This window comes from Setaria viridis, chromosome 1 (assembly GCF_005286985.2).
Source record: "Setaria viridis chromosome 1, Setaria_viridis_v4.0, whole genome shotgun sequence".
Taxonomy (NCBI): Eukaryota; Viridiplantae; Streptophyta; class Magnoliopsida; order Poales; family Poaceae; genus Setaria; species Setaria viridis.
Genome location: NC_048263.2, coordinates 492,353 through 506,709, shown reverse-complemented (window position 1 = coordinate 506,709; position 14,357 = coordinate 492,353). Strand labels below are relative to the sequence as shown.

The window sequence follows — 14,357 nt, the reverse complement described above, 5'->3', positions numbered from 1 at the left end:
CCACTCCTTACCCTCCCAATCTCATATCCAATGGATAATTAACTTTGTATTACATATATATACATATCCAATTGATTAATTGTACCCTCCTCATTTCTAATAGGTATATAATTTTCTACCCATACCCTCCTCATTTGAAGTGGGTGTGGATTTGGGGAGTGGGCATGGATACCTAGTGGCTGGCCTACTGATAAGGCGGGCATTGGCGTTAGAGACGACAGATGAAGTAAGTTCACCATTTCTTTCGACGTGGAAGGTCCATATTTCATGGACATAACGCAGCGGGAATGGAATGGAGCTGTTGGCATGTGAAGACGGGCTCAGTGTTGCTGCCGACGACTTGAAAGAAGGGCCATCCTAAAGCTGATTGCTCGAGGATTATAACTGCATTGAGGACCCTACAGAGCAGATCGCGGTCACAGCTTCCTTCTAAGATGTGTTTTCCGGGCTGTAGAATTTTGATATCTGGGAACCTGTGCTAAGTGCTTAGTCCATCGACCAAGTTAGCTGAATTAAATAGTTCACAGTGCCCTTATGCTACAATTAAGCGCTTCTACATTCTCCCGAAAAAAACGACACTGCAGGATTCAACACGATGGGCTAGCTGGTGCTAGCATCTCAATACTCAGTTGTATACCATTTTTCATCAACAAGCTCTCCCTCACGGTACTGTCGAACAATAATTGGCTTTGGAAAAGGCCACCTACAAGTAAAGCAGATGTCACTGAAAGACACAGTAAAAAAACTTGAACTCCATATATTACCTGTTATGTAACAATTTACCTGTTTAAATGACTGGGTGGAGATTTGTTTACAACAACTGTTCCTTCTCGCTCACATCCCCTCACACCAAACTGAATTGAATAGAAACAAGAGAAGCAGCAGCAGTTAATAATTTGATGAGCACTGTCATAGCTTATAAGTGGATCCAATTTCTTTGTGATTCGATAGATCAAGCATTCAAACCTTAAGGCATATTGCCACCATAGGAAAGTTGTTTGGGCCATCCATTAAGCACTTTGTACCTATATCCAGCAGTATACCACACAGCTGGTATGAAAAATAACATGCTGTTAACAAAGATGTTTCGAGTACTAAAACATTAAGTACTTAATAGCCCACATCAGGTCTGCAACAAAAAGTAACATGAAATAAACTGAGAGTAGTTGCTTTGCTAGAGCCTAAAGAACTGGATCAATGGATGCAAAAGATGAGTGGCTGCTTTCAATGTTTCTCTCTCTAGACAGGCCAAGCAGATGCAGCATGATAGCATGTAGGGATGAAAAACAGAGTGGATAATGGAATTGTCAGATACAAACAATATTCAAAGTGTTGAATGTCAATATAGATAACTTTTATCGAATATGGATACAAAAATGTAGTTCTCCACCGTGGGCCGCAGGGTCGGTCGGCGCGGACGCTGCCGCCGGGGGCAGCAGAGGATGGCGGAGTTCGACGGTCCCGGCGCACCCCCAATGTCACGCCCGCCCAGCAGCTTCCCGTCGACGAACACCGCCGACAACGCGACGGCCTCTGCGCCGGCGCCGGCTGGGACGGCCCCGCCCCCTGAGCTTCTGGCGCCGCAGCCGGAGGAGGAGGTGCTTCGCGCTCGGGCTGCATCAACCCGGCGAGGGCGGCCTCGTCTGCAAATGTGGGCAGAGGCCGTGGGGGCAGGCGGAGGACGTGGGGCCGGCCGGAGGCGGGGGGTTGGTCGGAGGAGGCCGGGTTGGGCGGAGGCGACGTGGTCGGGCGGAGGCGGGGGGCCGGCCGGAGGCAGTGGGGTCGGGCGGAGGCGGAGGAGAGAGGGAGTGCGGGAGGGGCAAGGGACCACGCGGAAGAGAGAGGAAAGGGGGGCAGGGGTGGAACTTGGTCTTGGGGACCACTTTTAGCCCAGTTTAGGGTCTCTTTGGGGGCTAAAATTTTTAGTCCAAAGTTTAGTTCTTTGCCCCTTTTTGCCCACCTGTTTGGATCCCAAGAGCTAAATTTTGAGCTAAAAGTGCAGAACTAAAATTTAGCTCCTAGATCCAAACAGGCCTAAGTTTTATTTACTAATATGAACCTCCAGTCATGATTCTTCTTTGCGAACAACAATTTGTTTTCCACAATGTGTGTGATCTGTAAAAGAAATAAAGAGGACAATTATTTTCTTTTCCAAATTTTATGTTGCCAATATGATGAATAATATATCCTGATCTTGCTGCCAGTAAGGGAAACAATAAATCGCTTCATCTATGTATCATTTCTTATGCGTGGCGACTTGGCATATAACAAATACTATAGTTTAATTGAAATAGTACAGGAGGCGCGCGGGAACCGAGAAATGGCGGGCATCGGCGGCGAATTTCGGGATTGGGAGCGCCCGGCGCTGGCGAAAATCTAGCTCAGGATAGCACTTGTTTTGGGCGAGTGGAAAAATTGGGCAAGCGATTGGGCTACCGTTGGTTTTTTTAAGCTTTTGTGCTCAAAATAATTTCTGGGAGTGTTTTTTTTAGCACTCTTGGAGATTGGAGATGCTCTGTGGTGTACTAGAAGATAAGCACAAATATTCAGAAACGCTGAAACAACGCAGATACAATCAGATAAAGATTGCAGCTAGCAATGACAAAGATCATCGCGGACTAATCGATCGTTAGTTGGTTCAGCTTCCTCACGCCCGGCTGATTGCGATTTGAGTAGTTGAAGCTTCAGCTTCGAGAGCCGAGAGGATAAGCCAGGAGGCCCACGACGCACAAAGGAAGTCCCTTTTCGAAATCGCGTCGGCACGCCATCGGGTCGTGATCACGATAACGCAGAAGGTTCTCTTCTCCTCTCGTTTTCGCGGCATCCCCATCAGAAGAGGAAACCAAAAGAAAGACCCTCGGTATGGGTCCCATTTGTCGCTTTAGCAACAGGAAAAGAGCAAGGATAACCGGTGTGCTATCGGACAGCTCACAAGCCTCTCGCATTCGTCCAGACATCACTCTACTGAATGCACTGACCTGACCGAACCGACAAATCCTGTCAGGCATCATCTTCATATCTAAAGATATTTTTCTCTTTCTTCGCTGATTCGAATTTAAGAACGCTGTGACGGTAGAAAATATCAAACCAAGCCATCTTGGTTGGAGTTGAGGCAACGTTCATTCCAGGAATGAGAGACAGAGAGAAGAGCATCGTCTGGTTCTGATGTATTTACAAGAAGTTGGGGGCAGATTTGAGCTTTGGACGTACAATGATACGGTACACGGCCTGTGAAGGACGCCACCTGCCGTGCGGCCTTCAAATCCATCGCCGGCGGGCACGGATCTCATCATTCATTAGAGAATAACAACAGCTGCAGAGGAGGCCGTGCGGCGGCGCCGGGTGAGGAGGAGATCGAGCTGGGGATTACTATTATTCAGGTGGCGTCGACGGCGGCGGCGGCCTTGAAGAGGAGGAAGGAGAGGCGCTCGAGGGAGAAGTAGATGAAGGTGCCGCTGGTGTGGGTGAAGAAGCACCCGAAGTTGGCGCCCACCACGCACTGCCACCCCACGCCGTACCGCTTGTCGAACTCCTGGAAGGCAAACGAATCGAATCTTCTTCATCCAACAAGCATATAATCCCGCATCAAATGCCAAGGGCGGCGAGAGAAGAGATAAGAGGGCGTGCCGTCTTGATGTGGCCGGCGATGGCGCGGCAGTCGGCGACGTCGAAGAGGTCGAGCGCGCGGGAGGCGGCGGAGGTCGCCGCGGCCTGCATCCGCGCCGGCATGTCCGTGTCCTCCACCCGCGCCTTCCCCTCCAGCATTCTGGTCGACCTCCTCTCCTCTTCTTCTTCTTCCAGCCGGGCTGGGCGGGCTCGCTCGAGCACTATGCAGGATCCGGCCGGCTTGGCAATGGTTCTTGATTCCGTGGGGGCGGGCGGGCAGCCGGCGGAGCGAATAAATGGAGGAGACGGGGAGCGGAGGCTGGGGAAGGAATCTCTGGATGGCCGGGTGAGAGAGGGTGATGGGTGGGGCCCGCTGCTATTATTGCTCCTCCTCCGATTCCGGGAGGCACTTGCGTGTCCCCTCTATCTTATCTTTGGTTCTCCGGGGAGCGTCGTGGGCTGGTGGCGCTGGGGCGCACGCCGTCGGTGGTCGTCGTCGTCGTCCAAGGCGAGAGAGCCAGCATGGGCTGGGCTTCCTTCGGATGGGATCGAGACCGGCAGGCCCAGTCGCTCACGAAGTCATGGGGGCCCACCAAATCATCTGCAGGCCCAATTTCGCAGGATTGGACCAGCGGATCCGCTATGAGTAAGTATGCATTGTGATTTCTGCTGTTGTTCATACAACATCGAGATGCCAATATTATGTGCCAATATTTCAACTTGAATCCGCGGTAGTATGTGGTTTCTAGTGTATAGAAATGCACTGAGGTAGTACCATTATTTTTCCTGCATGTCAGGAAATATGATCATCGTTTATTTTCTTGCAAATGAATGGTTTTTTTTCACGCCCATCACCCTGTACCAGGCCCAAACTGATGGATTAAACTCTGAAAACTGTTGGAGTTGAAACTGGTGTACCTTTTTAGTTCGTGTGTTGTTATCTTTTTTGGTGGATTAGCAGCAAGATTTTTATATCAGCGACACACTTTTTTTTTGGTGAATTAGCAGTATATATAAGCAAGAAAGCTCATGGTGTTCTCTGTGTAGCGCTGCACTTTTTTGTGGTGCTCCATCAGTTTTTTGGGCCTCTATTTTTTTGTGGTGCATCATCAGTTACTAAATTTTTTTGTTACTATTTTTTTTGGAGAGCGATAACTGCTAGGTATCTTGCTTGCTTTGTTTGATTCACCAATCAATTTTTTTGGGGGGAGAGCAATTTTTGCATGGGGCAGACCTTCCATGCGCTGAACGTGCTTTTTTTTTTTGTGAGGCCTGAAACTTATGAGTTACCTGGCATGTTTTTCTCTGTATGTGTGTTAGTGTGTTCAGCACGTACGAAAGTTAGGTATTTAGTAAAAAAAGCTACCTCTTTTTTTTGTAATTGACCTAGATTATCATTTCCCCATTTATTTGTATTTTTGTAGCGTCAAAATAAATCAAGTATCACTTTCAGCCCTCAAATTCTGTAGAGTTTACTAAATTATATTTGTATGCCATCTAGAATCAGTTCAACACAATTTTTTCATTCCGCTTTAAATTATTGTTCAGTTAAGGTTTTTTTCAGTGGGCTAAAAAATTTCTATACCCCAAACTGTGTTTTTTGTACATTGATCATTGATATACTGTCTTCTTTTGTGCAGATCGCAAGTTTTCTTTAGCCTCTTTTTTTATCAACAATTTTAGTTGTCTACGGTTTTTTTTACATTTTTTATATGTGCCCCTCTTTTCTTCACAGGTTTGCAATTCCATTAGGAACATAATATCTAAAGCAACCGCCCCAGCTCATGCCAGTAACAGGGCTGCACACAGCGCCCTTGGTGTTGGCAATGAAAAACACGGCAAAACCATTGCCCATGCTATGAAGGTTGTCACTAGGCTTGGCGTGTCATATTTCTCAGATGTTCTCACTTCACTAAGCGTACCTAAACGGTTGGCAAACCCGTCATCAACTATAAGTCTATGGTAGGTTTCAAAAATTCTTTTTCTGCGCCTGCAATACATTTTTACATTACTATGTGTAGATGAGTGAGGCATAGAGCCTCTTGCGCACTTTTTTTTGTTAATCTGTAGGTATATCAAAACACTATGAATGGTGAAATATAATCATTGAAGGAAGAAATTTAGCATATTAAAATGAGTCTTTGTTACCTTTTTCCACTGGATTTTTAAATGTATTATGAATTTTTTACCTATATGTCTGGTATTTTGAGTACATTGTAGGCCAGCTTCTTCTTAAGTTTTAATCCTTTTCTGCTGCTCAGTTGCTGTTGACAATAGCAGAAAGGGATTTTTTACAGCAGGAATAACCTAAACAATACATGTTCTCATATATTTCCCAAGGGAAAATTCTGTTGTTTCACATCATCAAGTTATCACATCATCAGAACTTTCTTTCATGTTGTTTTCATTTAGAAATTCTGTTTTTTCTTGCATCTAGATGAAAACTCATCTACACGTTTGGGGAAAAGTGATTGAGAAGAAAGTAAATCTCAACCAAATTTTGATGAGTAGACAAAACAGAATAGCTGCCACTCACCCCAACCGTTGGATCTAGCTAGTATCTACGACCCAACAAATTATTTGGAGAGTGGATTGCTTTATTCAGGAACCTGGGAGCTAACACTCATGATGGTACGCACCAACACCATACTGATGCAGCAGGATGATCGACACTGACCGTAGATAGATCGGATCTATGATGTGTCGGCAATGAAGTCTTGGATCACAGTGCGGACTGCAATCGGGATTCTCACCGAGTGGGTATTACCATCCAACCATGTCAAACTCCCAAAGGTGTAGCCACCCTGCACCCTCTGCCTCGCCGTGAATGTCACCCTAAAAGTTGCTTCCTTGCTACCGTTCTCACTAAACTTTATCACCCAAGGCTCCACCGACACATCCACCCCTGGTGGAGCTTCGACCACAGCCCGATATGCTGCCTTAGCTGGGCCAACGTTGGTGACTGTGCGTCTCACCGTTACAGTCTCTTTGAGGTCCGGCACGGCGATGGATGGGAGGTTAAGCTGGTACAGCTGCCCCATGTAGGTGACACAATTATCGTCTGGCCCAAGGGTGCAGCTGAAGAACTTGGTGTATTCACCGGCGTCTATGTCATAGACCAGGCCGGGATCCATGGCCCTGTCGGGGTCGATCTGCCCCCCTCCAAAATCGAAAGGGTCAGCCAATTTCCTTGGGACCCCTTCCGCTTGGATTGGCATGCCGAAACGATCAGCCACCGATGCTGCATGCCATTAACCGACAGTACGTGAAATGAAGAAACACCATCAGTTTTATGGATTCATGATAATAAGCACGTGCCTGTGGTGATGATGGCGGACTTGATCATGGCAGGCGACCAGTGAGGGTGAATCGACTTGAGCAGCGCGACGACAGCCGAGACGTGCGGGCACGCCATGGACGTCCCAGAATCGAGCTGGTATGACCCGCGCACAGCTGCTAAGATGCTGGCTCCTGGTGCAGCTATGTCAGGCTGTTCGAACGGAACGGGACAACTACACATTCAGAATACGGCAATCACATGGATGAATGATATGATGTTTACGCATGGCAAGTGCTTGTCGATCACCTTAATTATGGCAGGGAAGTCGATGCTGGGGCCTCTCGACGAGAACGCGGCGACCCTAGGAGACAGAACCCCATTGCCGACAACGCTGAAGGTCCGCGAGATCTTCACCACCGGCATCCTGGACGCCACAAAGCTCAAGCATTAGCGGCAGGCCATCGGCGAAACACGAACGGACGTGTGACTCTCGAGTCTCAACTCTCAACTCGTCCATGGCGTTTAATCTCACTTACTCCACGCTCTTGACGTAGGACTCGATCCTGTGTGCGATCTCGAAGTCCACTAACACGCAGGGCATGAAGTACTGGCTGCAGGCCTTGGTGTACTGCTCGAGTATGTTGCTGTTGTGTTGCGCGAAGATCAGGCCCTTGGCCCCTGCCTTGCTGACGCCGGTCACGGCGCTGCTGAATCCTTGCGGCGGCGGCTTGGAGGACGCCTCCCATGGGGCGTAGCACAGCAAGACGTTGCCGGTGACGTTGGTAAACGACAGCGTCTGTTCGTCGCAGCTGCCGGAACGGCGGTCATGTTGGAATTGCTCAGAGTCAAGTTTCAGCGAAGAACACAACAACCTCAAATTTGACTACTTCTAAATACAGCATCATTTTTCTTTACCTGCCCGCAAATAAAAGCGCGTGGAAATCGTCGCTATTCACGGATGCATTGTAGTTGACTGATTGCCCCTGCGAATATAGTCACATTAGTTTTATTTCATGATCCAATAATAATTCAAAGATTATATACTAGTACAGTAGTACTTACCACTAGCTTCTCGTTGTTCCCGAGCGACACCACGGTCGGGAAGGACCGATCGATGGTGGTGGCTGCCACTGTCAAGACCCACGGCACGGCGTTCAAAATCGTCTGCGCTGCGGGGCCGTTGTTACCGGCGCCGAACACGACCGGGATCCCTCTCGCCACGGCGTGCAGCGTCCCGGGGAGCTCTGTTTCTGGCGCAGCCACCGACAGGGACAGCACATCCACGCCGTCGTTTATGGCGTCGTCGATGGCAGCGAGGATCGCGGCAACGTCGCAGCCGGCCGTCAGCCAGCAAGCCTTGTAGACGGCCAACCGCGCGCGAGGCGCCCCGCCACGCGCTACACCGCCGGCGAGGCCGCCGTGGCTCACGTTCCTCACTAGGCTACCGGCGATGATGGAGGCCACATGCGTGCCGTGCCCGTCCATGCCCCTGGCAGACAAGTAGTCGACCTTGAGTTTCTCGGCATCCAATCCGCCGGTGTACCAGCGTGCGCCGATGATCTTCCTGTTGCAGCTCGTGGCGTTGAACTCGGCACCAATCTGACATACGCCTCTCCACCTCGCCGGCACAGGGCCATATCCGCTATCGTCAAAGCTTCGTGATTCAGGCCATATGCCTGTAACATATATGCAGAAATTCATGGTCTATGAACAAATTACACTCAAGCGCGTGCACACTCCAGAAGGTTGATACTGCTGACTAAGTAATTAAGCACGAAACTCAACCTGTGTCAACTACCCCAACGATGATATCTTCCCCGTACTTTGCTTTCCGGAGGAGGTCTGGTGCCGACGTTTGGTAGTAGTGAAGGCCAAGAAAATCCCAGCTCCGAGTTGTTGCGGTTTGGTAACGAGTGTTAGGCTTAACACTAACGACCCCAGGTAGACCTGCATGAAGGATTCTTAATGCATGTAAACATACAACGATTTCGTTCTTGCAACAATGTGATAATATGGTTTTTACTCTTAATTGTCTCGGCTTGGGACTTCGTGAGCATCGCCGCAAACCCGGAAAATCCATACTTGTAACTGTAACGTATGGATTTCATGGCTTCATCCTTGCTGTTGCGTCCGTAATTAACATGAGCAAAAGTAGCAAAACGTGAGCAACCACTCCTGCTGTGTGATGACCAGACATTGGAGCTTCAAGATGAACTATTAATCCTACCTTCCAAGAACAGATGCGAGTACATCGTGGTGCGATGCGGTGACCACAGATGGATCGTCGTGTTTCTTCTCTCCCATGTAAACAATATACAGCTGCAATTTTTACACAGAATAAAGATTTCATGATTGAAGGAGAGAAAAGAACAAGTGATTCAGCAAAAATTCAGTTTCAGTTTCTTAAAAAAAAAGAAGCATTCTTACTTTACTCGATGCATTAGCTGAAAGGGGAAGCATAAGTACTAGCACCAGAAGCAAAGCGGAGCAGGCAGCTGATAGCAAATCCATGATTGATTTCAAGGATAATTTTATGTTGTTTGTGGTTTGCTGGCCTTGAGCTCATTTTTTAATGTATATATGTATATATGTTGGAGCCATGGACATCGACCACGAGGTGCAACCAATGGCTCCCGTCATCTGTGGCTATCGGTGGTGGCCGTTTGACCCGGGACTAAAGGTCTTTAGTCCCGGGTCCAAAAACAACCGGGACAAAAAATACTGCATCCCACCGGCCGCCGCCCTTGCCCCCATCGCCCGCCGTCGCCGCTGCCCTGCTGGGCGCTTGGCCCCTCGCTGGCGGTCAATCCGAGTGAGGGAATGGAGGGAAAGGGGAGAGGGACACACCTGGAGCCTGCAGCCTGCTCTTGGCTGTGCCCGCCATCGATGCCGCCTACGGCCCGCTCCCAACTGCGCCCGCTATTGTGGCCTGCAACCCGCGTCCGCCATCACCACTGCCCACGCCGCCGGACCTCACCTTGCGAGCCGCCGCCTCACCTTGCTCCGCCACTGCTCCTCACTGCCGCCGTCTGAACGCAACAGACAACAGTGATACTTGGACTTGATGGCTCCTAAATATGGCTAGTTAATCCGTGCTACTACAATGCTACTAGCAGCTGTCGTCTCTCTGCTAGCGTGAGGATAAAAAACGCAGAAGATGACCTGCGACTGCTCGTGCATAGCATCTGCGCGTCTGCACGTTTGTGCAACGAGATCGAGCATGTGATCCATGCCCCCTGAATCTCGTCGCAGCCTCGCAGGCCACGCCAACGCTGTCAGTCACATACATGCTCCATAAGAAATAATCGAACGCCGCCATGAACAAGGTTGCCGATTGGTTTTTAAAAAACAAAAAAGGGAGCATGATTTGTTTGTCTGTTCGGTTTTGCCCAACCATTTTAAACTCGGGGGAGTGGAAGCGCGCGCAAGGGCACTACGCAGGAGGGGCGGCGACCGGTCAGGAGACTCAGGACTCGCCGAGCAGGAAGGAGCTCGTGAGGACGCGGGGCAAATTATAGAACCGTTTGAAGGAGTCAAGCCAAGGTGTGTTAGGCCATGATTAAGATTAACCCGCATGATTGAGCGCCGCGACTCCGACGTGTTAGGTGGCGCGGACGACCTCCAGGTTTGGGCGCGGCGGCGCCGTCTCGTCTCCTCATTCTCCGGTGGCGAGCGTGGGCAGCCAGGAAGTCCATGCGACTTGCTGTAAGGTTTCGCAATGTTAGAGTATGGCTTGCATTTTACAAGAGGCACACTAGTAGCATCCATCATCGATCGTTTCCGATTCGTCCAACGCAAGCTCATGATCGTTGTCATGCGCACCTGACCCCCGTTGCATTTGCATCGCGCGCACGTTCACCAAACCTTAGGAAGGTAACATGTGCCAAATCGATGCTCGATAATTAAAGGCTTCATTTTTATGCTACCTGCGTCAATGTGAATGGCGACAGAGAAGGCAGCAGCGCTACAGGTTCTCCCGCACCAACTGCGCCCGTACGTACGTAGGAGCCAACGACTCGTGGCCGTCGATTGCTACAGCGTGCCAAGATACGGTTACACGTATACGGAGAGGTCGGAAAGGACCTTGGGAGCCCGGGCCCACCCAACAACCCACCGTGCGTCCGCGTCGCCATGGTGGCACTTGCACGCACGCACAGCTTTGTCGGACTTGACGACGGCCGGGATTGGACCTGGACCAGCTTTCCACCAACACCAACATGGCAACACACCACCCCAACCGTCCATCCGCCCACTACTCAACATAGTAGGGGGGCAAAATGACTGTCCTGCCCTTGAGGTTTGGGTGGCACGTACTGTCTCAGCACAAATGGCTGTATAAAACGATTCAGGAGCCTGTCACAGCTTGCGACGGAAACAGGTATTTCTCGCGTGTTTATGGAATGCTTGATTTTGACATGTTAGAACGCATGATAGGATGCCCTGTCATGATTTCATTCAATGATTTTTTTTAACTTAAACGGCAGGAGCACTGACATATAATTCAAGAGAAGAAAGAAGTTCAGACTAGTACATAGATTCTATTACTTTATAAAAACCAAATTCAATGATTTTTTGGTTGGTGACGAAATTCACCGTGAGTAATGAGATGGGTGGTAATGCCCGATGGAATTGGATGAGACAATTTGGTTTCTCAAACTAGGCAGGCAAGAATGTGTAGGGGAGCCCCACAGTCGTTTGGTCAAGTACATTAGTACTAGGTGGAGGTTTCACCCGATACTAATGGATGACTTTTAGTACCAATTTGAGCTCCCAACTGGTACTAAAAGGGTCACGGAGAGCTCTTGTGGAATGAGCCGTTAGACCTGGTACTAATACTTACATTAGTACCGGATCAAAAACCAATCTGTACTAATGGTTAAGATCAATGCTAAGTTTTCCAGTAACGTAACCCGATCACACCATTTAATCAAGTAAGCCAGCATATATCCAATATAGCCGGTTGAGGCATTATATTGATCACATGAACGCATCTAGATGTTATTTCAATGGATGTACATGAAATACAACACAAAAGGGGTGAACAGATTTAGGTGGCGTTTGGTTCAACTATAGGAGCAGTAATGTTAGTGTAATTGGAAAATAGTGCTATCCGTTCCAGTTTAAAAGATAGCGTCATTTGTTTGGTTGGACGTTGTGGAGAGTCGCGCAAGCGAGAAACGGGGTGTTATCATCAGATAACACGGGAAGTTGGGCGGTATCGTCGTTCTAAAGGGCCGTATCGGATACCGCGCTATCTGATTGCGTCGATGCCAGACCAAATGGCAAGCAACATGATTTGATGCCGCTGTGAAACGACAGCGGAGCAAAATGCCCGAACTAAACACGTACCGGAAAACTGAGCATTGGTCCTAATAATCCTGAGTACTGATCCTGAGTACTGGTTGGTTTTTGACCTGACACTAATATGAGCATTAGTACCGGGTCTAATGGGAAGCCCCCCGTGACCGTACCGATTGAGGGCTCCAACCGTTACTAAAAGTCACCCATTAGTACCGGGTGGAGCCTCCACCCGGTACCAATGTGCCTGACGGCATCCACCCGGTACTAATGTGCAACCTTTAGTACCGGGTGAAGCCTCCACCCAGTACTAACTTCTCTCTATAAATCAGACGTCTTCTTCCTCCTGCCCGAGCCATTTCCTCCAGCTCAGGCTTCATCCATTCATGGTGAAATAGGGGATGTGTAGTTGGATTTTTGACCATTTTGTGGGGATTTTACTCATTCAAGTGTTCTAAAGGTTAGAAACTTCATCCTCTCTTGATACATGGTTAGTATACTAAGTTTTATGCTTTAGAGCTAGAGTAATTTGTGATTTTTAGAATAAGGTACAATGGAGAAAATTTTCATTTATATGCATGTGTTATTTAGAGTCCATATTTGTGATTTTAGAATAAGCTACAATATTTTGGATGTTATGTTTTGTATTAGTCAAATAAAATGATATGAGGTTAGAGGAATAATTTCATAGTTTAGTCCTTTACAAATATGAGCTAATAAATTATGGAAAAAATATAATTTGTTCATATTTTAGTCATTTGCAAATATGAGCAAGATAAATTGTGGTACATAGAGATAATAAGATGAAATAGAGGTACGCAATTAGTCATTTTTAGAATAAGCTACAATGGAGAAACTTTTCATCTATATGTTATATTTGAGCTAAATAAATTGTGTGGAAAAATATAATTTATTCATAGTTTAGTCATTTGCAAATATGAGCTAATAAATAAATTGTGGTACATAGAGATGGCTACTGTTGCTGGAGGTAGTGGCGATGGTAGGGGCGATCGTCGTTCCTCTCGCGGCAAGGGGAAAACCATAGTTGGCCCTCATGGTAAGCTGAAGAAAATGAGCACATGGGAGAGAGCAATGCTTCGTTATTTGCAAAGATGTCATGAAGATGCTGTTGTGGCGGGTCAAGAACCTCCTTTTGGTGGTTGTTATGCTCCACCGCTAGTCACGGGTGTTTCAGGTCCACTTAGTAATACTGTTGCAAGAAGGTGACTGGATTCAAGAAGGTGACAAAAAGGTGACTTTGCAGATGCTCCAATGGGTGAGGCTGAAGAAGAGATGGACGGGGCAGAAGGTCCTATTGATGATCTAGGTCAGGTGTTGCAAGATGCAAAGGAAAACTGCGAGAATGTGAAGGAGTCAAAAAAAGTTCGAGCGTATGTTAGAGGATCATAAGAAATTGTTGTACCCAGATGGTTAAAAGGGGCACAAAAAGTTGGGTACCATACTGGAAATGCTGTAATGGAAGATAAAAAATGGAGTTTCTGACAAGGGTTTTGATGAGTTAATGAAAATCATAAAGAACATGTTTCCCGATGGGAACGAATTGCCGTCCTCAACGTACAAAGCGAAATAGGTTATTTGCCCTCTGGATTTGGAGGTACAAAAGATACATGCATGTCCTAATAACTGTATCCTCTATCGCGGTGAGGAATACGAGAAATTGGAGCCTTGTCCTATATGCGAAGCGCTGCGTTATAAGATCAGGCGAGATGACCCAAGTGATGTTGAGGGGTAGGCCAGCAAGAAGAAAGTTCCTGCGAAGGTAGTGTGGTATTTCCCTGTAGTACCATGGTTGAAGCGTTTGTTTAGAAATAAGGCACATGCAAAGTTGATGTATTGGCACAAAGAAGAACGTAAGTAAGATGAAATGATCAGGTCCTAGTGAAGAACAGTTGATAGAGATTTTTCGAGTTTGAAAAGGATACAAGGAACATATGGTTTAGTTTATTACAGATGGATTCAATTCATTTGGTGAGTTTAGTAGTGATCATAGCACTTGACCTGTGCCATATACAATAAGAGCTCAAGTGCCCTGGACGTCCGGATTGAGTTTGAACAATTAATGGAAATAAAAATATCTTAATCATTGAGACATTGTCTCAATAAAAATCATGTAACTAATGGATGTTCCCAACAAATTCAATCAAATGAATCA

At 47.6% G+C, this 14,357-nt stretch overlaps 2 protein-coding genes across 3 annotated transcripts; both read right to left on the bottom strand.

The window, feature by feature from the left end:
* Positions 1-3,144: 3,144 nt before the first annotated feature.
* LOC117865936 (uncharacterized) lies at positions 3,145-3,929 on the bottom strand. Its single transcript, XM_034750216.2, has 2 exons — positions 3,628-3,929; positions 3,145-3,532 (listed from the first exon to the last, which is right to left on the bottom strand). The coding sequence occupies exons 1-2, from the start codon at positions 3,763-3,765 to the stop codon at positions 3,377-3,379; spliced, it is 294 nt and encodes a 97-aa protein (XP_034606107.1). The 5' UTR covers positions 3,766-3,929; the 3' UTR covers positions 3,145-3,376.
* Positions 3,930-5,983: 2,054 nt separating this feature from the next.
* Positions 5,984-9,519, bottom strand: LOC117865926 (subtilisin-like protease SBT3.9). 2 transcript variants are annotated; one of them, XM_034750196.2, is made up of 10 exons: positions 9,314-9,514; positions 9,114-9,205; positions 8,910-9,007; positions 8,672-8,833; positions 7,949-8,562; positions 7,802-7,869; positions 7,423-7,695; positions 7,193-7,310; positions 6,925-7,096; positions 5,984-6,847 (listed from the first exon to the last, which is right to left on the bottom strand). In XM_034750196.2, the coding sequence occupies exons 1-10, from the start codon at positions 9,395-9,397 to the stop codon at positions 6,300-6,302; spliced, it is 2,229 nt and encodes a 742-aa protein (XP_034606087.1). In that variant the 5' UTR covers positions 9,398-9,514; the 3' UTR covers positions 5,984-6,299. The 2 variants fall into 2 exon arrangements, with proteins under 2 accessions (XP_034606087.1, XP_034606094.1); XM_034750203.2 differs by lacking the exon at positions 5,984-6,847 and having other exon boundaries at positions 6,983-7,118; positions 9,314-9,519.
* Between the last annotated feature and the right edge of the window lie 4,838 nt (positions 9,520-14,357).

What these genes read in the sequence shown, in the direction of transcription:
- LOC117865926 (XM_034750196.2), bottom strand. Translation starts at nt 9,397, where the DNA reads ATGGATTTGCTATCAGCTGCCTGCTCCGCTTTGCTTCTGGTGCTAGTA. An exon ending in GGAACAACGAGAAGCTAGTG is followed by an intron (nt 7,870 to 7,948) that starts GTAAGTACTACT and finishes CTATATTCGCAG; the next exon opens with GGGCAATCAGTCAACTACAA. An exon ending in TCCTACGTCAAGAGCGTGGA is followed by an intron (nt 7,311 to 7,422) that starts GTAAGTGAGATT and finishes TGTGGCGTCCAG; the next exon opens with GATGCCGGTGGTGAAGATCT.
- LOC117865936 (XM_034750216.2), bottom strand. Translation starts at nt 3,765, where the DNA reads ATGCTGGAGGGGAAGGCGCGGGTGGAGGACACGGACATGCCGGCGCGG. An exon ending in TCGCCGGCCACATCAAGACG is followed by an intron (nt 3,533 to 3,627) that starts GCACGCCCTCTT and finishes TTTGCCTTCCAG; the next exon opens with GAGTTCGACAAGCGGTACGG.